This window comes from Calypte anna, chromosome 5A (assembly GCF_003957555.1).
Source record: "Calypte anna isolate BGI_N300 chromosome 5A, bCalAnn1_v1.p, whole genome shotgun sequence".
NCBI classification, from domain to species: Eukaryota; Metazoa; Chordata; class Aves; order Apodiformes; family Trochilidae; genus Calypte; species Calypte anna.
The window spans coordinates 3,758,131-3,780,004 of NC_044251.1; the positions used below are offsets into that span (position 1 = coordinate 3,758,131).

At 45.7% G+C, this 21,874-nt stretch overlaps 2 protein-coding genes across 9 annotated transcripts in view; one reads left to right on the forward strand and one right to left on the reverse strand.

Moving 5' to 3' along the window:
• The window catches only part of ATG13 (autophagy related 13), a 24,340-nt gene extending 13,657 nt beyond the window's left edge, over positions 1 to 10,683 (reverse strand). For 3 of the 5 annotated variants that reach the window (XM_030451896.1, XM_030451894.1, XM_030451893.1), the window contains exons 1-7: positions 10,546 to 10,683; positions 4,011 to 4,092; positions 3,133 to 3,213; positions 2,421 to 2,540; positions 2,071 to 2,117; positions 1,385 to 1,525; positions 324 to 364 (exon numbers count right to left, since the gene is read on the reverse strand). In XM_030451896.1, the coding sequence (XP_030307756.1) occupies positions 324 to 364; positions 1,385 to 1,525; positions 2,071 to 2,117; positions 2,421 to 2,540; positions 3,133 to 3,213; positions 4,011 to 4,079 (499 nt within the window). In that variant the 5' untranslated portion in view covers positions 4,080 to 4,092; positions 10,546 to 10,683. The remainder of the gene's footprint in view (positions 1 to 323; positions 365 to 1,384; positions 1,526 to 2,070; positions 2,118 to 2,420; positions 2,541 to 3,132; positions 3,214 to 4,010; positions 4,093 to 10,545) is intronic. The other 2 variants (XM_030451895.1, XM_030451897.1) reach the window with 2 other exon arrangements.
• On the forward strand, positions 7,841 to 21,361 carry HARBI1 (harbinger transposase derived 1). 4 transcript variants are annotated; one of them, XM_030451899.1, is made up of 4 exons: positions 7,841 to 7,885; positions 11,954 to 12,074; positions 17,132 to 17,860; positions 18,547 to 21,361. In XM_030451899.1, exons 2-4 carry the CDS (start codon positions 12,029 to 12,031, stop codon positions 18,921 to 18,923), a joined length of 1,152 nt encoding a protein of 383 aa, XP_030307759.1. In that variant the 5' UTR covers positions 7,841 to 7,885; positions 11,954 to 12,028; the 3' UTR covers positions 18,924 to 21,361. The 4 variants fall into 4 exon arrangements, with proteins under 4 accessions (XP_030307759.1, XP_030307758.1, XP_030307761.1 ...); XM_030451898.1 differs by lacking the exon at positions 7,841 to 7,885 and adding an exon at positions 11,020 to 11,144; XM_030451901.1 differs by lacking the exons at positions 7,841 to 7,885; positions 11,954 to 12,074 and adding an exon at positions 11,022 to 11,144.
• Positions 21,362 to 21,874: the final 513 nt, after the last annotated feature.

The following is a 21,874-nucleotide window of genomic DNA, read 5'->3' on the forward strand; positions in this document are numbered from 1 at the left end:
TCCAAACACATATATAGAATCCATAACACCACAGCAGTGCTAGGCTGCCTTGCTGGTAGGCTTCATCTACAAGACTTGTGATGTTGCTTCCTATCTTGGTCTAAAATATTGCTCTGAAGTGTTTCTTGTTCCCAAGTAGATCATGATCTCTTTTCCAGTCCTGGATCTTATCAGCAGACCTCCATGCCTTCACTGACACATCTCAATAAAAAAAAAACATGTGCAAACCTCATACTTGGTTTTCATAATGGCACTTAGTAACAAATGGCTAGAAACTATGGAAACCAGTTCTGGTCCAGCTTTTTTGTGCAGCCTAATCATACCTTCTCCCAAGCCACTCAGTTGCACTTCACCAAAATATATCCTGCAGGAAAAGGGAAAAGAAAAGGTATTAGATCCACTTGGGACATAATGCTATACATATCCTTACTCCTTTACAGCTTAAAAGGCTGGAATGGCTTTTCCTCTTTAGAAAGACATAACAAAAGAAGTGTCTGGAATGCTCATCTCAAAAACCTTCCAGCTACTTTGGAGAAGGACATCTCATGGAGGAAGAGAAAATTGTAGTCTAATCAGAAAGTTCTCAAAGTTTTCTAAGCCTTTGTGGCAAGTCTACAGTTCAAAGCAAAAATGTGAAGTAATATAAACTTGATGGAGATGTTCCAGCCTACAAGCTGATACACAATAAAAATTATTAACTATGCTGTAAAGACACCTGCTGTTAAGTATATGCCAAACCAGCAACAGAGACAAAAATGAAGAAATGGCTGAAATTTCTTTCTAAGCACTCAGCTGTGCAAACATTAACAAACATGAGCTTCAGACTCATCAGGGTTAGCTATGCAAACAGGTCCAAGACTTTTCTCAAAGCCAATAGACTGGAAGGTGATAACCACGAGCCCCAAGTCAGTCAGATCTCACAGACTGGGCTGAGTTAAACTCAGTATTTGGCTGAGTAAACTGTAAGAACAGAAGTGGAGCTGAGGATACATCTTTGGAATGGAGTAACAGGAAAATGTCTGAATCTATACTGCAAAAGTATGCATTGCAGGCAGGTTTTCCTCAGACACTGAACAACTGAATGCCAGTAAGCAATCTAACCAGAGCCTGCATGTAGAATTCTGTTTTCTTCTCAACATGACAGGCAGACAACAATACTTCAAGTACTTCAGCTAAGCCTGTGCTTAGTTTTCCTTTCAGTGGCTCAGAAGGAAGCTCTAAGGTGATATATATAGCCCAAAGTTATCTTGTCACTGAGCAGCAGTTATTAAATCCAAATAATCTGAATATTTCATCCCTTTTTACCACATTTGCAGCTGCACCATGCAACTCTAGAGTTTCTGCTGCTTGTAGTTCAAATGGGGAACTTCATATTCTGCTTTACCTGTACAATATTACATATTCATGGCCTTGTTTCCTTGAGAGTCTGTAGGCTGGAGTTACCCTGGTTATTGCAAGCAAAGACTTCAGCAGTAGAGATAACCTGTTGTAAACAGTGTAGGAAACTTTGATTTCTTTGTCACACCTATGGAACACAAAAGGAAAAAAACTTAAGTCTTTTGTTCCCAGCTAAGTTGTTTGATTTTGTTGATTTGCTGATTATTTTGTCTTCATTTTTGTAATTAATTAATTAATTAGTCTGGCTAAAACTAATGTCAGTTTTAGCTTCATTGCCAAAATGATAAAATTAAGCCCCAGCCTGGCTAACTGTTCTTGACAAACTACCTAAGAGTTCTACTTCAATCTAGTAACCTGTTGTAGGGATAATTGCTGAAAAATTCCATGCAGCCTTCTAGTACACAAAGATCTTTTCAGTATTGAAACCATCTGTATTTACTTAGTGTATGAATTCTTGTAACTGAGGAGGCAAACCAGTTGCAGTGGAAGAACGAAGATGGAATAAAACCACTGGTTTCTTCTCTTGACACTAATAAGAAACAGTTTGACAAAGAAGGGTCTTTCCTCTGAACTATATCCCAGGTTGCATAGCCAATATATGTTCATTCCTGCCTGCTTCCCCATTTCATCAGCTAAACACATGGATAAAGAGAAGGTGAAGAATGCACTTACTTCTCGTTCATTTCTAGACACCAAATCTCCAGCTCCATGGAGTCCCCCTGGAACAGAGAAAGGACAGCAAACAAAGGCTCATTTCAGAACCCATTTTCACCCATTATTGATCAGCCACACCTTTTATTGAAAATGTTTCTCCCAGCTCCTACTTTGTTGTAATGCAACAAAAGAAAATTTGTAGTGAATTGTGTTAAACAACACGTTTCTCTTCATTAACACACTACCTCATTTCATAAGTGAAGATATTTTCACTTTCTTCAGCAAAGACAAAGCTGCTAGTAAGAGACTTAAGAAAAAACAAACAAACAAAAACCAAAAAAAAGCCTCTATTTTGACTCATTTCTCACCTCTGAGGTTTTGAGAGAAATCTCCACACACATAGACCGTCCAACAGCAGGAAGCTGTCCTGCCAGAGCTTTCTTTGCTTCATGAGTAACCTCTGGTATGTCCTTGATTGCCAAATTGAACTGCAGAATGAGAGAGAGATTCCTTTTTAAAATGAACAACTGCCTAATGGTACACTGCAGAGAGACCCACAGATGACATACTAGTGTCTACTAAGTGTAGTGTCTACTGAAATATTTATGAAATAGAAAATTCCCAGATGTGCTCAGGCTTTTATTTATTTATTTGCAAACATTTCCTTGGCTGATAATCTGAAGATAATCTGAATATTTTTCTTTCCATAACAAATAAGTTCCTTTTCCCTCATTTGAGTCCTACAGCCAGCCACAAAGTACCTTGAATCGCTTCAATTTTAATCAAGCCCATTACTTACAAAGTCTTGAGTTGCAGAGTTGCAAACTTCTGACAGAAAAGAACTCATCACCCCACCCCCAGCAGACCTTGGAAATGCACCTTAACTGGCAGGAATTGCTCAGAGGGTTCTTTTTTCTCTCCTCTAATCAGATCAGAGTAACATGTTTGCAAGATAACGACAACAAAACCAAAAAAGCTCAGTGGAACATAATTATTCTGTGAATAGTTACAGCCTGCCCCAAACTGTAACAACTGCATTGTGTTCTACAAACTCCAACAATTTAAAAACCATGACCTTACCCAGTCAGAGCCTGTTGGGGAGGAGGATGATCGGGTACAGATTTTCTCTCCAAGTCGGGCCTGGACAATCACTTGTACTGTCTGGAACAGAAAGAAGATAAATGTTCATGTTCTGAGCTCAGCAGAGACCTCATTTCAGAAGGTGAGTTAAATTCCAAGTAAAAAACAATGAATGGGTTGACCAGGAGGTAAAGAAGTCAAGTTTGCTATGCTAGACTTCAGGTGCAACCAACTTCAGTTATTATATAGAATAAGTAAACATATTCCTGACAGAAAATAATTTTAAGGTGACTTTTCTTGGTAATAACATGAAGTCATTAAGTCAGTTTTGTGTCTAAGAGTTGCACAGTTTTTCAGTAATATTGCAGCAAAATTTAGAACTGTATCCTGAATCTGGACACATAAATACAAGTAAAGTGAATCTGTACATTCATAACATAACCATTGTTGGCTGGTTATGTATCTGTGCACCAAGTGAGGCCAAATTTTATAATTTCCTATCAACAGCATTCAAAAGAACATTCTGGTATTACTGCTTTTGAATGCAATATAAGAAATTAGATAGGCTGAATGAGCAGAGTCCAACAGAAGACACCAGATAACAGCTGGGTAGATAGATGTGTTAAGAGGAGCCCAGAGCTGACAGAGGTGTGGAATATCTGTAAATTAATCTATAGCAGGAGAATTCTGGGGGGAAAGAGGATTTCAAGGTAGGAAAACAGGGAAAGGTATTTTTCTAGTTATTCTTGGGAATCTCCTAAATTTGCCATCAGTTTTTTTTGCTTTGGTCTACAGCAAAATGTTTACTCCAGCCACAGCAAGTATGGCTTTTCTTGAACAAGAAAGAAGAGGCATTTGCCAACAGGAAGAAAAGTTACCTTTAAAGCAAAAAATTTGATGAACTTGTCCAGGTCCTTCCTGTCCTGGGAACTGAGATCAGTGTCCATTGCATATGGCAATCTGAAATACAGCACAGGTATGGGAGTGAAGTGACCCTTAGCTTTCATTTAGATTTCAAGATTTCAAAGTATTTTGCTGTTAGAGAAATTAAAAGCACCAAAGGCCTCTGCCTGTCAAAATCCCAACATGCTGAGACCTTTTGGGATGTGGTGTGAGGTACAAATTCACATGAAGAGTTTATCTGGGCAGTGCAAAAGATACTAGAATAGAACCAACAAAGGGGGCTGAAAAATAAAACTGTGTTCAAATTCTCTAATTTTGACAGCTTAAGTAAAAAACCAAACAACAGAAAAACAACAAACCCAAAACATCCCAACACCACACTGACTGGATGCTATACCAACATGTCCCTCAGACATGGCAGAATAATACATCTTCAGCTGGCAGCCAAATTCTGGTGATATTCAGCAAATATTGACTATTCTGATGATGTTTCAGCAGATATTGAAATCTATAGAATAGTCCTTGTAGGAAACCTGTGCAGCTACAGATATACATATATATATCGGAAGCTGAACATGAGCCAGCAGTGTGCCCAGGTGGCCAAGAAAGCCAATGGCATCCTGGCCTGGATCAGGAACAGCGTGGCCAGCAGGTCCAGGGAAGGGATTCTGCCTCTGTACTCAGCCCTGGTGAGGCCACACCTCGAGTCCTGTGTCCAGTTCTGGGCCCCTCAGATCAGGAAGGAGATTGAGGTGCTGGAGCAGGTCCAAAGGAGGGCAACCAGGCTGGTGAAGGGACTCGAGCACAGACCCTATGAGGAGAGGCTGAGGGAGCTGGGGGTGTTCAGCCTGGAGAAGAGGAGGCTCAGGGGAGACCTCATTGCTCTCAACAACTCCCTGAAAGGAGGTTGGAGCCAGGGGGGGGTTGGGCTCTTTTGCCAGACGACTTTCAACAAGACAAAAGGGCAGGGTCTCAAGTTGTGCCAGGGGAGGTTTAGGTTGGACATTAGAAAGAATTTCTTTAGGGAGAGGGTGATCAGACATTGGAATGGGCTGACCAGGGAAGTAGTGGATTCTCCGTGTCTGGAGATATTTCAAAAGAGACTGGATGTGGCACTCAGTGCCATGGGCTGGGAACCGCAACGTGGTGGTAAAAGGGTTGGACTTGATGATCTCTGAGGTCCCTTCCAACCCAGCCAATTCTATGATTCTATGATATGGATTTGAAAAGATATTTACATGAAGCACTACTACACGAAGTACATGATACTTTTCATGATTCTTCATATCACGTGGCCTGGGATAAATAACTTTTTTTTTCTGTCTCTACACATGTAAGTTAATAATCACATAGAGACCGTGGGAAGGAATGCCTTAATTAGCAGCATTAATTGTACTTTTTGCTCATAAGCCTGCTAAGTATTAATTCAGTCTTAATTCTCGTTGCTGTTTTTGTTCTGAGACAGCTGATTAGCCCAAACCAGCTTGTCAAACAGGACACTTTTATGGAACGTGCTGCTCAACACAGAAACAGTGGTGGTCTAAGGTCAGTGAGCACAAGCAGCTGCCACGTGCAAGGTTACTCAGTGTTCCAACTTGGAGCAAAGACTGAACTGGCAGCAAGCTGCACTATTTATACAAATTAAGCTTAGCAGGACAAAGGGGGTAGTAGCCCTGTTCACAGAGAAAATGTCATGTAATCTGTAATGACTATGCAGATCCAGAGTATCTCAGTCAGAAGCAGTAAATGCCTATTTTAAGTAATGCTTTAGGAGCATCACCCTGCTAGATACAGTTTGCAAAGCATTTCATAGAGAGAAGAGTGCTGCTTTCTGAACGACTTGATAAAAAGAAAGCTGAACATCTAACATGGTTGAAAGTTCCCAGGTTACATTCATACTGCATCTCCTAGTGCTGTCCTGTCCTCGATACAAATTGTAATTTAATTTGAGAGCTATAAGCAATTCAACATTAGATGCATTCTCCAATTATGCTTTGGATATTTTAACATCCTCATCAAAAGTTTTATTTCCCTGCCTTTACCTCCACTAGGCAGAGAGTACAGATACTTTATACTGCTGGGTGTGATGCAAAAGGAAGTCAGCATTTTAAGAGACAGATGTTTGATGCAGCACTCTAACTTGAAAGAAAAAAAAGTTTTTAGTATAGATACTTAAAAAATAACAGGTGAAAATGACCTGTTGCTCCTCTTTTGACTTAGAGCACTGTAAGGGTTGAGAGGACACAAGTTTCATAGCAAAACCTCACTGACATGGGCAATAAAATATTACATTAAATATATCTTTTTCTCAGCAAACAGAATGCTGACATTGATATACCACGAGAAATCAAATTAGCTTTTAATATGAAAGGAAGTGAGAGGGCATTTCTATGCAGCCCCTGGAGAAGGGTGCAAGGACATATACAATCTATGTATGTTACAAGAGAGCTGTCAAATAACACACCTGTATTTCCCTGATGGGGTGGAAAAGAATTCTGGTGTCAACTATTGCAAGGTATTCAGGATCTAATGAATGGTGTTAGGTCTGCTAGGAAAGGAAACACAGCAGATGTTCAGCATGGTTCTGTGTGCAGGATAGGAATGAGGTCTAAGGACCCAAATATCTCTAGAGAGTAAACAGCCACAAGAGCTGCGTCTTAAATTCAGGGATCAGAGAAGTAAGAGCTTCACACTTACGCCCTGCTCCAGGACTGGGATTCTTCCTGCAAGATCTCAAACTACCTGTAACATTCATGAAACATTTGGAGAGTCATAACTTTACCTCTCGTGCTCCAAATGCCAGCAACAGGTGACTCATCAGAGCCTAAGGTAGATCAGAAAGAATTGGGCAAGTTTCCTGTCAGGAATCTGTAATTTCAGAGGGAAACTGGGACCTTGGAATTCAGCTCCTGACACGTATAAGGGCTGTCATCTGACAACCACCAAATCCTCATTTTTGGAGAAGGGCCTCTGGCAATTACCCAAGTGCTGCTGAAACTTGGGACAGTGTTCATCTGTAGGACCATTCTTGGTGAGAGTCAAGATGGGCCTAGAATGACTACAGACATTTGATTTACAAATAAAGCCTTAGTACCCTCCAGTTACCAGCTACCCTGAAGAGGAAAGAAATTTTTTAATCTTAGTTCCACCAAACTCTCAGCTTCTCAGGTCCTGTAGGTTTCACAGCTTCTTGTTAAGTGACAGTACCCAGGCACATACTTAGCTCAAGGAAGATGTCTAATTTTATGCTGAAGAACAACTAGAAGGAAATAACCTTTGGTCTACATTAGAAACCCACAGATGACTGATTCCCCCTCAGCCAAGTAATCCCTTAAGTAAACTGACACCTCACTGCTTTTCCCTTACACATAGCTTGCTCAGAGGTAAAAATGAGCATTTTTGCTACATGGCTTTTTGCTTTGTCTCTCTGTTCCTGCAACATTTATATTCATACTAGTTCTTTTTATTTACAGGCCTTTGTGTCCAGTTTAAGTTAAACAAAAATATCAGAGACAGATGGTCAAAGGAGAACTACCACATGTGCTCTTTCTTTTTCACCAGGTTATGAGGCAGAGGAGAATACTGGGCTTCTCTGACAGTTTACCATCTAAGCAGTGTGCCCTGTGTCAAATATAATAGAATATTTACACTCTCCTCCTCCAAGAAGAAGGACACGTCAACATAAGCTGACAGCACCCCATTTACATGATGCAATGAACTGCAAGAGCCCTCCCCTTCATGGCTGGGTGCAGCCCAGGGACACTACAGCCACCAGCGAGCACACCATGATCCCTGCTGACAGCCACTGCCCGCCCACACCTCCAGCCTGGGGAACTCCACAGCGGCACCGGTGAGTACTGCAGGAGGTGTTTCAGAGCAGGGAATTCAGCTTGTGTGTGTCTGACACGTGTCTAAAGGCACAGGGAAGGAGTAGAAGCACCTGGCATGTACCATGCATCATTACTGCTGCTGACAAAAGTATTCCACTGGCTGCTTCCATCGCCTCCCCTCCTCTGAGAATTCCCTCTGAGCTGTAGCTTCCCTGACTTTCCTTGGAGATCACGGAATCATAGAATCGACTGGGTTGGAAGGGACCTCAGAGATCATCAAGTCCAACCCTTGATCCACTCCCGCTGCAGTTCCCAGCCCATGGCACTGAGTGCCACATCCAGGCTCTTTGGAAATATCTCCAGACACGGAGAATCCACTACTTCCCTGGGCAGCCCATTCCAATGGCTGATCACCCTCTCCAGAAAGAAATTCTTTCTAATCTCCAACCTAAACCTCCCCTGGCACAACTTGAGACCCTGCCCTCTTGTCTTGCTGAGAGTTGCCTGGGAAAAGAGCCCAACCCCCCCCTGGCTCCAACCTCCTTTCAGGGAGTTGTAGAGAGTGATGAGGTCTCCCCTGAGCCTCCTCTTCTCCAGCCTCAACACCCCCAGCTCCCTCAGCCCTTCCTCACAGGACTTGTGCTGGATCCCTTCACAGCCTCCTTGCTCTTCTCTGGACCTGTTCCAGCACCTCAATCTCCTTCCTGAGCTGAGGGGCCCAGAACTGGACACAGGACTCAAGCTGTGGCCTCACCAGGGCTGAGTACAGGGGCAGAATCCCTTCCCTGGACCTGCTGGCCATGCAATTCCTGATCCAGCCCAGGATGCCATTGGCCTTCTTGGCCACCTGGGCACACTGCTGGCTCATGTTCAGCTTCCTGGCAATCCATATTTACCCATACAGAAATAATTAGCCCTGGTTCCTATCCCAGAGTGAAATTAAAAAGAGCAGAAGAGGGGAAAAAACAAGGGCTGTGGCTGTAAGGAGAGGGCTGTGGACAGCTCTAATCCTAGCTTCACATTCCTAGTTGTCCAAATGTGCCCCCTGGACCAGGCTTTGTGTTTCTAACACTCTTCCAGAACTTATGACATGACCCAAACCCGGTCTCTGAAGATGTCCCCCATGCAGCTCCAGAAAAGCCTCACTGAATCACTCAGGTAAACGAGACACGGAGGAATTTTGGAAGGTTTTAACAGAGTAACTTAGATAAAATAGGCTTGACTGCCAAGAATGCTTTCCTAGAACCACTGTAGTGACGAAGCTTCACTGCAAGCAGGTATTTTGAGCACATTAATAAGCAGCTATAAAAAGCTCTCCATAAAGACAGTGTTGTGTTTCAAGGCTAGCTCAACAAGTCAAACTCCAGTATCCTACAATTACTTAAAATTAATCTCTATTTTACCTTCTTAGTAGGTTAGTCAGAAACTTGGGGAGAGAGAGGGCACGATTCTAAATTTTAGGGTCTGCCACTCTGATTCCTTAAAGTTTATGGATTGATTTATTTATTTTAAGAAAAGATGGCAGTAGACTCTAAAAGAAAAGTTATTTCACGGAATATAAATATCCTGATGATTTCAAAGTTCACTTTGATTGACCAAGTTTGTGTTTTGCTATATGGTTAGTTTTGACTGGTAACAGGCAATTTTTCCTGCTGATCAGGGTATGTATTTACTTCATAACTGATAAACTACTTCCTAACTTAGGAAATGTCTTCTAAAGCAAGCACGGGCCGCTCCACTGGCTTTAAACAAAAAGTAAGCAATTCCTGTTGACCAGCAGTTACATTCTGTGCATCACTAAGGTCTGAAAATGGTGTCAGTTCAAAGGTCCACCCACCCATTTTGTTTGTCAGGCCAAAGTGTACAGACTAAACCAAGTCTGCTTCTGTGTACCCAGTTCTACAACCACTAATACAAGTCTCAACTTCTGTAGGAATAAGTGCTCAAAAAAGTTGAGATTATACAATAACATTTAAGCAAAACAAGGCAATCCCATATGGTCCTTCTGGACACCTAAATACAGCCTGGCTCATCTGAATGGCTTATTTTTTGCTAGAAAAAGAAGGATGATTTGCCCAGATCACACCACTCCTAACACAATCTGGAGGCACTCTGAACTTCATTTGTAGAAGCCAATTAATTTTCAGTCAAGGCAATAATTTACCATGGGTTTTTTCCCCCTATAACGTACTTAAGTCTTTTGTGATTTTTGAAGCAGCCAGTTTATAGGCTTAGCCCAAAGAGTCCCTCTTCCATCTGGTCACTGACATCTGAAGGTGTCTCTGCTCCCACCGAACCGATGGGAATGCTGCCGGTGGGATGCCCTGAGAGCACCATGAGATGTGACCATCTGTAAACCCCTCGGAGCAGACACCAAACTCACACGTTACAGGAAAAACTACACAACGGGGCCTGGAGTTCTACTATTTCTAGCAGGCTCTGAAGCATTTTATCCCTCCCAGCCTCCCCGGACCCTCACCACCCCTTTGGGGACACCCCGGGCCGCGGGCACCCCCGGAGCCGCAGGCAGCCGCGACTCGAGCGAGCAGGAAGCGAAAGCAAAACGGAGACACGAAGCGGCACCCCAAAAGCTTAAGATCCACGTCCTAACCCCTTCGCTGAGCCGCCCGCAGGCTCCCAGCCCTCCCACCCGTCGGCCCGGCCCGGTCCGGCCCGGTACCTGCGCGGGGGGGTCGGTGTTGGCGGCTCGGCGGCTCATCCCGCGCTGAGGCCCGGCTGCCCGAGGGGTACGGCCGCTCCGCTCTCCGCCGTATCCCGGCCTCTCCTCAGCGCCCCGCCCGAGCACGGCGGGGGAGTCCCCGCGGCCCCAGGGTGTCAGGGGGTGTCCCCGCGGCCCCAGGCCCGAGCACGGCGCCTCCAAGCCCCAGGGACCCCGCGGCAGCCCTTGGGGGGGGATCCGGCCAGCGCCTTCCCAGAGGGCCCCGGCGCTTTGACCGGCGGGGGGTTTCGCAGCCGGCGGGCTCGCCGCGGTGTCAGAGCCTGTGGGGTGCGGTGCTGGCGGTGGTGGTGGCCGGGCTGTCGCTGTGCTCAGAGCCGAGGCCTTCGCCGCGCCGCCGCCATCGCAGCCGCTGTTTGTTTTCATCCGCTGCGGGCAGAGACGGGGGGGGGGAAGGAGGGAGGGAGGTGCCTGAGTGTCCGCGGCGGTACTTTCCATACGGAGACGCCGCAGCAGCTCCCCGCCCATCCCAGCTGCCCCGGGACAGCAGAGAGGAAGGAGTGTGGACCAGGGTAAAGGCGCTGCGACCATCGTCGTTCCCGGTGGGTGCCCCGCGCTGTAGCGAATCTGCCCCGACGAACGTGGAGGCCTCAGCGGGCGGGCAGGGGCGGGAACGGGGACGGGACTGTGCGGGAGTGAGGTCTGTGACACCCGCCCGGTGGCAGCGGGGTTCGTACATAGGGGGGTACCGGGGGTTCGTGTCTGTCATTCCGGGGATGACTTTGGGTCGGGAGGCGGGGAACGGGGTCGGTTGCTGTGAGGCAGCAGCCGCCTCCCTGTCACGGAGCCTCCGTTCCTGCCCGCGCCTCGGGGGGCTCAGTGGGTGTTAAGGGTCCAGGGTTAGGGTTGGAAGTTTTGAGTGCTAAGGGAAACCCTGAGCCCCGGTAGTGTTTGGTTTTACAAGGGGAGTAGTAGTGGCTGGTGTGGGACTTCATACCAGCGCTGTTCGTGTGGGTTTGGTTTGGTTTGGTTCGGTTTTTAATTGCAGATGATGAGGACGAGCCCTGTGACTGCGGGAACATCCCTGGCAGCTCATACAGGGTTTCTGTTCTAAAGGATGGCTTCAGACTCCCAGGAAGTTAAGGGACATGGGTTGGAGAAGGCTGGGAATTGCAGGGATGGGGTTGGAGATAGTGTAGGGGGGAGGCTGTTGAGGAGCATCCCCCCTTGGATGTGTGAGAAGAACCAAGTTATTTTGTTTGTGTCACCTGTTTTTGTTGTCTTAGAGCTTCCTCAGGCCTTGATGCCCTCTTTGTGGTCAGAGTTGGTCACTTTTGAGGAGGGAGTTGTTGCAGAAGAGGTCTCTGTCAGCCCTTATGATGCTTACTGCTGGTGCTTTGTTTTTTTGCAGATAAAGAGGAACGTGGTGGTTGCAGGAGTATCCTAGTTGCCTGACTTCTCTTGAGGATGGGTTTTGAGCCATGGCATGCTGCAAGCTAAGCTGGGGCACCAGATGATTCAGACACTAACAGGTTAAAATGCAGAAGGCCAGATGTTTGAATGAAGAAGGCCAAATGCCCCTGTTTGGGCAGACTACAAACCTAGGACAGAATTCTTCTTTATTCCCCCCACATCCCTGTCAAAGGGAAGATAAAAGGGGAATAAAGACTGGAGAGTTTAAGTTGGAAAATGAAAACAATTGGATACAGATTTTTACTAAAATAAGGGAATGGTAATAACATATAAAGGGTGAAGTAACAAATAATACAAACAAATAAATAAATAAATATACACAACCCAATAGATAGCGAGTGATGACCTGGTGGTAACAAACAGGAGCAAAGGTAGCAGGAAGAGGGGAAAAGAGGGAGAAGCTGCCATGGCAGCCATTCAGAAACTAAAGGAAAAAAAGGGCTCAGGACTTGCTTCAGCACCTAATACTACAAGCAAAACCCTGAGCCCTACCCCTAGACCTTCACCCTAAACACTAACCCTAATGAACCTAACCCAAACAATAACCCTAACAAACCTAACCCTAATCCCAAACCCTCATCCAAACTCTAATCCTAACCCTAAACAATAACCCTGACCCTAATACAAACTCTAATCCTAATCCTAAACACTAACCCTAACACGAAAGCTAATCCTAAACCAAACTTCAGCCCTAGCCCAGCATTCTGTTTGCTAATATATTTTTAATGTAGTATTTTATTGCCCAAATCAGTGAGGTTTTGTTGTAGATCTTGTGTCCTCTCATCCCTTATAGTGCTTTACATAGTTGTCAAAAGTGTAGTGACATTTTCACCTGTTTTGTTTTGCTTTGTTTTGTTTTACAATGTTTTACAGCACACACTGTCTGAGAAACTTGCTGTTAATTTCAGAGAGACTACTTACAAGGGACTTAGCTAAAAGCAAAAGTACAGAAACAGAAAACCACCTTTATCCTGGCCCAAACCAGGACAATGGGAAGCACCTATACAAAAAGATTATTTTTTTTTCAGTTAGTGGTGCATCAATTAAACATCTATCTCTTTAAGTGCTGGCTTCTTTTTGCATCACCCCCAGCAGTAGAAAAGATCTTTAATCTCTGCCTAGTGGAGGTAGAGGCAGGGAACTATAATACTTTTGATGAGGATGTTAAAATATGCAAGGATAATTTGAGCATGCATCTGATGTTGAATTGCTTGTGTTGTTGTTGCTGATATTTAAATACCAAGAGAAACCAAATCAACTTTTAACATGAAGAAGAAGTGAGAGCTCATTTCCATGTAACCCCATGGAGAAAGGTGCAAGGAAGTGTATAATCAAATGTTACAGAGTAGATTCTAAAAGAAAAACTGTTTCACATAATATAATTATGATTAAATCAAAGATTTTGTAGTTCACTATATGGTCAAGTTTTGACTGCTCAAGAGAAATTTTTCCTGCTGACCAGGATATAGATTTACTTCATAACTGATAAATTACTTCTCAGCTTTGGAAATGTCTACTAAAGCAAGCACTGCCAGCTCCACTGGCTTCAAACCAGAAGTAAACAATTCCTGTTGACCACCAGTTACATTCTGTACTTCACTAAGGTCTGAAAATGGTGTCAGTTCAAAGGTCCCTCTTAGTTTGTTTGTCAGGCCAAAGTATGCAGGTGAAACCAGAATCTGCTTCTATGCACCCAGTTCTACAACCACCAGCTCTCTACTTCTGTGCAAATACATGTTCAGAAAACTTGATCCTTCTGGACATCAACCCCTCTCCTCGTGGCTCTCATGTTGATGGCCCACAAGATGCAAGGTGGTGACCAGTGAGATAAAGTCCCCCCCCACAGTAAGCGGTGTGGGTAGGGTTCCACGGGTGGGTGGGGGCCTGCAGCAGTTTTTCAGTGGTCACACTTTGCATTTGGGAGGCAGATCTGGTTTGAATTTTGGATTCAACATTGGCAAAAATGGGAGAGTGGCCGAGAGGACAAGCCAAGTGGGACCTGATGAGATGCATCCCAGAGTCCTGAGGGAATTGGAGGATGGAGTTGCCAAGCCACCCTCCATGGTCTTTGAAAAGTCGTGGTTGTCAGGGGAAGCCCTGGTGACTGGAAGAAAGGAAACATCATGCACATTTAAAAAAACAAAAAGGGTAAAAAGGAGGACCCTGGGAACTACCAACATGTCATCCTTCCCTGTGCCTGGGAAGATCATGGAATACCTTCTCCTAGAAGACATACTAAGATACATGGAGGACAGGGAGGTGATTCAAGACAGCCAGCGTGGGGCAAATCCTACCTGACCAACCTAGCAGCTTTCTACATTGGAGTGACTACATCAGTTGACAAGAGAAAAGCAGTGGATGGCATCTACCTGGAATTCTGCAAGGCCTTTGACACGGTACCCACAATTTCCTACTCACCAAGCTGGGAGAGATACAGATTTGATGGATGGACTGTTCAGTGGATAAGGAACTGGCTGGATAGTTGCATCCAGGTAGTGATTAATGGCTCAGCATCCAAACAAGACATCAGTGAAAACCTTGGGGTTCCATTCTGGGACCTATAAAGCTTAATATTTTTATCAACTATATAGACAGCATCATCAAGTTTGCAGGTGACACCAAGCTGAGTGGTGCTGTCAATAAGCCAGAGGGACAAATTAAAGTGAGAACCTAGGAGGGTTCCCTCAGATCGCACCACTCCTACAATGATTTAGAGGTGTTCTGAACTTCATTTGTATAAGCCAAGTAGTTTTCAGTGAAGGCAGTGATTTACCATGACTTTTCCTCCTTCAGTGTCTCTAGTCTTTAAGTAGGCAGTTTGTAGGCTTAGTCCAAAGTGTCCCTTTTCCACCCTTTTCCCACTAACATTTGAAGGTGTCTTTGTTCCCACCGAATCAGCAGGAATTACTCTGATGGTGTCCTGAGAGCCACAGCTTGAATAGGAACGACAGAGATGATTTGTAAATCTTTCCTCAACGACAGCGAACTCACACGTTCCAGCAAAAACTGTACTCTGGGGTCTTAATTTTTATTTCTAACAGGCTCTGAAGCATTTTGCTTTCACAAGACACCGCTGGGGACACATGTCAGTCGGCCACGTCCTTCCCAGCCCCCACGGACAAGTCACCAACCCTTAGGAAAACACACCCGGCTAGGCGGGTGTGGGCACCCACGGAGCTGCAGCCACCCCTGACTTCAGCGTGCAGCGAAGCTAAAAACGGAGACACGAAGCCTCAGCAAAAGGCTTAAAAAACAAGCCCCAACCTCCTCGCCGAGCCGCCCGCAGGCTCCCGGAGCTTCCACCCTCGGCCCGGTACCAGCGCAGGGGCAGGAGGGCTGAAGGCTGCCCCGCTCCCCGGCTGTGTCCCGGCGTTTCCTCAGCGCTCCGGGGGCACGGAGAGGTCCCGGTGGCCCCGGCCCTGCTAACGGCGCCCCAGGGACTCCGTGGCCGCCCTGAGGCTCTGGCCAGCGCCCCTCAGCCCTCGGGAGGCGGGGGTCTCGCAGCCGGACGGCTCCGCGACAGCTCGCCGGGGGTACCACGGCTGTGGATGCGGGGCTGGCGGTGGTAGTCGGGCTGTTGGTGTGTTCCGAGCCGCGGGCTGTGTCACACCGCGCTTCTACCGCCACCGCTGCTCGGTTTCCTCCGCTGTGGGAGGGTGTTTGGGGCGGGAGGTGCCTGAGTATCCGCGGCGCTACTTTCCATACGGAGCCGCCGCAGCCGCTCCCCGCCTACCTACGCCGCCCCCGGGCCGGCAGAGAGGAAGGAAGGAGTCGGGAGCAGGGTGAGAAGGCAGCGCTCACCATCACTCCCGGCGGGTTCCCCAGCGCTGTGGCGAATCTGCCCCAGCTAACGCGGAGGCCTCAGCGAGCGGGACCTCGCCGCGGGGTTCGAGAGGGCTGGGACGGAGCCGCCTGGAAACCGCTGTGTGCCGGTAAGGGCCGGGACGGCACCCGGTGGGGGTGGAGGCCCCGGTGCTGCCGGCGGGATCAGCGCGCAGAACGGCTGGCAAAGGCAAGGGCCCGCCGGGCCTGTGCCACCCGCCCCACGGCAGTGGGAAAGAGGCGGAGGGCACCCACGGGGCTACTGGTGTTTCGTGTCTCTGCCATTCCGGGGGCTCGGTCCCCGGACACGGGAAGTCGCTGCTGGGGTGCATCAGCCCCTTCCCTGTCTCGGAGGGTCAGTTCTGTCAGCGCCGGGCTGCCCCCTGGTCAGGCAGGGCTAAGATGTCCGCTCCGCAGCGAGCCGTGACCCCCGTGCTTTTAAAAGCAGCCACAAAGATGCAGAAAAAGATTTGCTGCATAACCTATGTAAAAGGAAAATGGTAGCAGTCAGAAAGGCTGACCGGTATGTGCTAAGTGACCGAGACTTAATATTCTGCTGATGGTTTAATTAATTAATAAAATTGGAATTGCAATGAGCCAAACAGCGCTGGGTGCGTGGGGAGTCTCCTCTCCACTCACAGGCACACCTCTAAAACTCTAGATTTACCTTATATTGATTACAATTCTATGAATATCCAAAAGGAGGTGGGTTTATATACATATCCATAGGTATTACATCAGGTCATTTTAATATTCATGAGAGGTGGGGTCTGGGCGGATTCCTCTTTTGGGGAGGTATCCGGGGGTCGTCAGGGGATCTTTGGATGAAATAAGAAGTCTTCCTAAGATTGAACTTTTTACCTTTCTTGATTTCACTGACTTCATTATATTGTTACAGGGCGATACCAGACCCTAGCCATAACTTTCCCCTTATCTGCTGGTTGTGACATCTTTATGTTCTCCTTGTGCAGATGTTCACATTCCATTCTGTGGAATTCCACATTCTGTGCCTCGTTAGCCTTGGCAGTGCCTTGTTTTAAGAACAGGACCTACACTTTTAGTTATCTTCAAGACAGAAGTTAGCCTTCTTAGGGCCTTGTTTTGTTCACACTGTTTCAGTAGAAAGTTACATGCCCTAACTGCTTTGTCTAGCCCCATATTCACTTCTTTCTCAGTTTAATTCTTTTCCTGAATTTTACTGGTTAGGAGTACAGATGTTAATGAACATATATTACAATCATATATTACAAGCATAAAAATCATTCTGAATCTCCTTCCTCATTGCTTTGCACAGGTGAAAACTCTGGGAAAGCCTGTAAAGGAGGAGCCCCAGGGGACCCCCAGCCTCAAGCCATGGCCGTACCTGTTGCAGTTCTTGACTGTGACCTCTTGCTCTATGGCCGTGGGCACAGGACTTTGGATCGCTTCAAGCTGGAGGATGTCACAGATGAGTATCTAATATCCACGTACGGATTTCCCCGGCAGTTCATTTACTACCTGGTGGATCTGCTGGGAGCCAGTCTCTCCCGTCCTACCCAGCGTTCCAGGGCCATCAGTCCAGAGACACAGATCCTTGCTGCACTGGGATTCTTTACCTCTGGATACTTCCAGACACGAATGGGTGATGCTATTGGCATCAGTCAAGCCTCCATGAGCCGCTGTGTTGCCAATGTCACTGAGGCACTGGTGGAAAGAGCCTCACAGTTTATTCGCTTCCCTGAGGATGAAGTTACTGTGCAGAGCCTGAAGGATGACTTTTATGGGCTGGCTGGCATGCCAGGAGTGCTGGGGGTGGTTGACTGCACCCATGTGGCAATCAAAGCACCAAATGCTGAGGACCTCTCCTATGTGAACCGAAAGGGTCTCCATTCTCTGAATTGTCTGATGGTGTGTGATGCCAGAGGAGTCCTTCTGAGTGCAGAAACCCACTGGCCTGGCAGCCTTCCTGACTACACGGTGTTACAGCAGGCAGCTCTTGCAAGCCAGTTTGAAAACGAGCTGCATAAAGATGGCTGGCTACTTGGCAAGTCAATTTTTCATCATTGTTTTCTGTGGGAAGTAGTATATACCAGCTTCTCATTGAGCCTAGAGTCTCTGGGTACAAGTGATACGTTTGCTTTCTATTGCTTTCCTGTAAATTGCTGGAGATACATGATTCAGTTTAGGTCATCCTTCTCTTAGAAGTCCAGAAGAGTGAATTCCAAGCTGTGTTTTTTACAGTCTTATGTTATTATATAGTTTTTTTGTACATATAGTTTATTTATACATATAGTTTATTATTTATTATATAGTTTATTTATACATATAGTTAATTTTTTACTGTATAGCTTACATTCTGATTATGTATTAGTTTATATTCACTCTGTCAAGAGCTTGTTTTCAGTCTCCTAAGCTATTATCAGTTGAATTACAGTTTTTAATTCTATGCAGGGTGCCAGCCTACCTGTCTTTCGCTGTATTTGTTATGTAGTAAATCATCTTTAAACTCTTTGTTGTTCTTCAGGATTTCCCTGTGTAAACTGAATGCCTTTATTCTACCACACTTGCAAATCAGAGTTATTGTTGCTCTTCCATGCTCTCTCATGTCTTCTGTTTTACTCAGGGAAGTAACTCACTCTGTCTCTACAGTCCCAGGAAACCGAGAGCGAAGAGCTGCAATCCACGGTTAAGTGTGGGTGTGTAACCTCTTCTCCTCTTCACTGCTAACAGGTGATAGCTCCTTCTTCCTCAGAACCTGGTTGATGACCCCACTGCACATCCCTGAGACCCCTGCAGAGTATCGCTACAACATGGCCCATTCTGCCACTCACAACGTCATCGAGCAGACCTTCAGAACCATTCGCTCGCGTTTCCGCTGCCTGGATGGGTCCAAAGGCACCCTGCAGTATTCTCCAGAGAAATCCAGCCACATCATTCTGGCCTGCTGTGTTCTCCATAACATCTCCCTGGAACACGGGCTGGATGTGTGGTCTTCACCAACCACGGGACACATGGAACAGCCGGAAGAGGAGTACGAGCAGATGGAATCGATGGACTCGGAAGCCTGTCGTGTTCGTCAGGAGCTTCTGCTTACTCATTTTAGCTAACACTGTGACTGAAAGAAGGCTCTTAATGAATTCACCTGGGCAGATGTACAGAGGAAATACACCCTTTGCACTTTAATTTTGTAAGGACTAAGCAGACATGAGGCGAGGAGAAATTTTGCTCTCTTTATTTCAGGTGATATTCTGAACTTCTCTCATTCTCTGCATAGATACAGTTTAATTGAGAAACTTTTACTGTTGTGATGCTTAGAGCTGCCCTTTCATCTAACTTAGAAAATGATGGCTAATGTGAGACAAGTGAAGAAACTTGGGAATTTGTCTTTGACAACCATGAAAAATCTGTGAGCCTTGCACTGTTTCACCAAGCAACAATTTTATGCCACTTTGTAACCCAACACACTTCTGATTGATTTCTAAACTGTATTTCACACAAATTGAACTTCCATTTGGGCTCATTTCTACCCTGATCTTATAATCAGCAAAGGAAACATTGATCTTTTTGTTTGCAGGTATGAATTCTCACTAAATATGATTTCACAGTTTGGCACATCTCACAAAACCCAGTGAATTCCTCTGAAAGCTGAGAGTTTTTTTTCTGGATGTACCTAGAATGTCAAGAAGGGCTGAATGTTTCTTCTTTCAGAAACAGACTGGAGAAGGTATTAAGCTGTCTTGGTGTTGATTCTGTCTCCTACTTAAAAGATATCAGGAAATGGGCTGGTTATTGTAAGTCTAGTTCTCACTGGTCTCTTTTTGCCACAACAGCAATTGTCAATAATGACTCATCTTGGTGGCTGCTGTAAAAGAAGCTGCCTGTGTCTCAAAAACCAAATTAACTGCAAAAGGTCTTAATTTAGAGCAGAGCTGGTGTACAGAAAGGCTGCTCTGCCACTGCTGACTATAGCCAGTAGAAAGAGGCAACTGATGCGTGCAGTTGTTGCTCATACAGGACTGGAAAGTTTCCTGGCAATGTTCTTACTCCAAAAGATTCAAGTGTTTCCAAGAATGTCTTGACAGCAGTCTGAGAAAATTTTGTTTCTTATGTTTTATTGCTTACTGGGTAGTAAATGAGACAAAAGTAGTAGGGAAGGTAAAAAGCTGCACAAATGTCACTACTTAAAGTAGAAGTGCAGACATCTGGCACAGCAGGTCTGTCTGTCCTTTTACAGGAAATGAGCCTGGATCATGCCACGTGTTTGAAGACTTAAGAATGTATGGGACACATGCCAAAGTGTAGGATGGAGATGCAGGATTAGATACAGTTCTGCCAGGTTTGCAATGACAGTAAGCTTCTAGTATCTGAAAGAAAACCACATGTACTTTATGATGTATAAGCAGCATGTTTTTATAAGCTTTGATGAGAAATGTAACATAGTATGTAAAACAATATGAGATGTAATTTTATTTTTTTTACACTTCTTCTCATGGAGCATTGCATAAGAACTACTGTTGCTCACTGTGACAGAACCACTGCACCTTTCACCTAGGAAGAAGGTACAGACAAGTTTGGTTTTGTTATTTTAAAGCATATTTAAGGTAAGAATTGCTGCTCTGTATGGTGCCTGGTGGCTCATAATCATATTTGATGGCATATGCTACTGACCTTTAGACCAAAACACCATCAGACACTGAATGAACTGTGTGGGTGACACTAAGGTCAAGTGAGACTTGGACACCTGTAGGTACAAACACTGTCATGTAGTAAGAACTTGGAGTTTCCCAATATATGCTATGAATAGCTCTTTTCAGAGTGTGCTGAGACACAGTTTGTCCCACATACTCCATCTTCCTTCAAAACAACCTAGACTGTCCTCTTTCCCTTCAGCTTTAGATAATATTTAAATCTGACAGCAGGAGGTTCATATTTCTTTTTTATTTTTTTTCTTTTGTGCTCCTCTGTCCTTTCACCCTGTCTCACAGCTGCAATCTGTAGTACTTTAAGTTTGTGCATTTGAAGAGCTTTGAAAAGGAAACTCATGAACTCTGACCATATCATGTCTGATAAATCTGTTGGAAGATGACAGTGACTCACTAGTCAAGGTATTGCAGTTTTCACTGGTTGACTTAATTCCTTGTAAAACCCCCTCACTGTCCCTTTTCAGGTTTCCTTTAAAACATCCCCTTGAAGACTCTCTTGCTCTTCTGCCTCTGCTTGCTCCAATCCTTTGTGTTAAAACAAACCTCAAGCCCTAAATGTCTGGGGGTTTTTGGCCCTTTCCCTTTACTGCAAAGCACTCAGGCTTGCTCAGGTTTTCCTCCTGCCACCCAGGACCCTCCCAAGGCTCTCACTTCTCCAGCACAGATGGGGCAGGGGGACAGTGACCTCAACCCCTGCTCCCCCAGGGCTGCCATGTCCCTTCCCTTGGGAGAGCTGCAGACTCGGCTGTGCTCACCTCTGGAGATCAATAAATAATCCTAGAATCATAGAATGGGCTGGGTTGGAAGGGACCTCAGAGATCATCAAGTCCAACCCTTGATCCACTCCCGCTGCAGTTCCCAGCCCATGGCACTCAGTGCCACATCCAGGCTCTTTTGAAATAGCTCCAGACACGGAGAATCCACTACTTCCCTGGGCAGCCCATTCCAATGGCTGATCACCCTCTCCGTAAAGAAATTCTTTCTAATCTCCAACCTAAACCTCCCCTGGCACAACTTGAGACCCTGCCCTCTTGTCTTGCTGAGATCAATAAATAATAAACACCAATTCTCTGCTATTTCTAGAAAATATTTCCAGTTACGTGTCACCTGACAGACACCCTGAGCTCTCTCTCTCCCCGTGTTTCACACATTCTCACCTTTTCTTCCCCGCTTTTCATTACATTTTTTCCACTCCGTACCAGTCTTGAGGGGGAAAAACCCAACGCCGCAAGATGCGGATGGAAAATGTGGCTGTGGTGTATGAACACAAGAAAAGGGGCTCGCTGTCCCGCCAGCCACCGGCGCTGCGAGTCCGGGCCGCACCTCGGTACCGCCCGGTACCACAGCACCCGCTC

What these genes read in the sequence shown, in the direction of transcription:
- HARBI1 (XM_030451899.1), top strand. Translation starts at nt 12,029, where the DNA reads ATGCTGCAAGCTAAGCTGGGGCACCAGATGATTCAGACACTAACAG. An exon ending in GATGATTCAGACACTAACAG is followed by an intron (nt 12,075 to 17,131) that starts GTTAAAATGCAG and finishes TGCTTTGCACAG; the next exon opens with GTGAAAACTCTGGGAAAGCC. An exon ending in TAAAGATGGCTGGCTACTTG is followed by an intron (nt 17,861 to 18,546) that starts GCAAGTCAATTT and finishes CACTGCTAACAG; the next exon opens with GTGATAGCTCCTTCTTCCTC.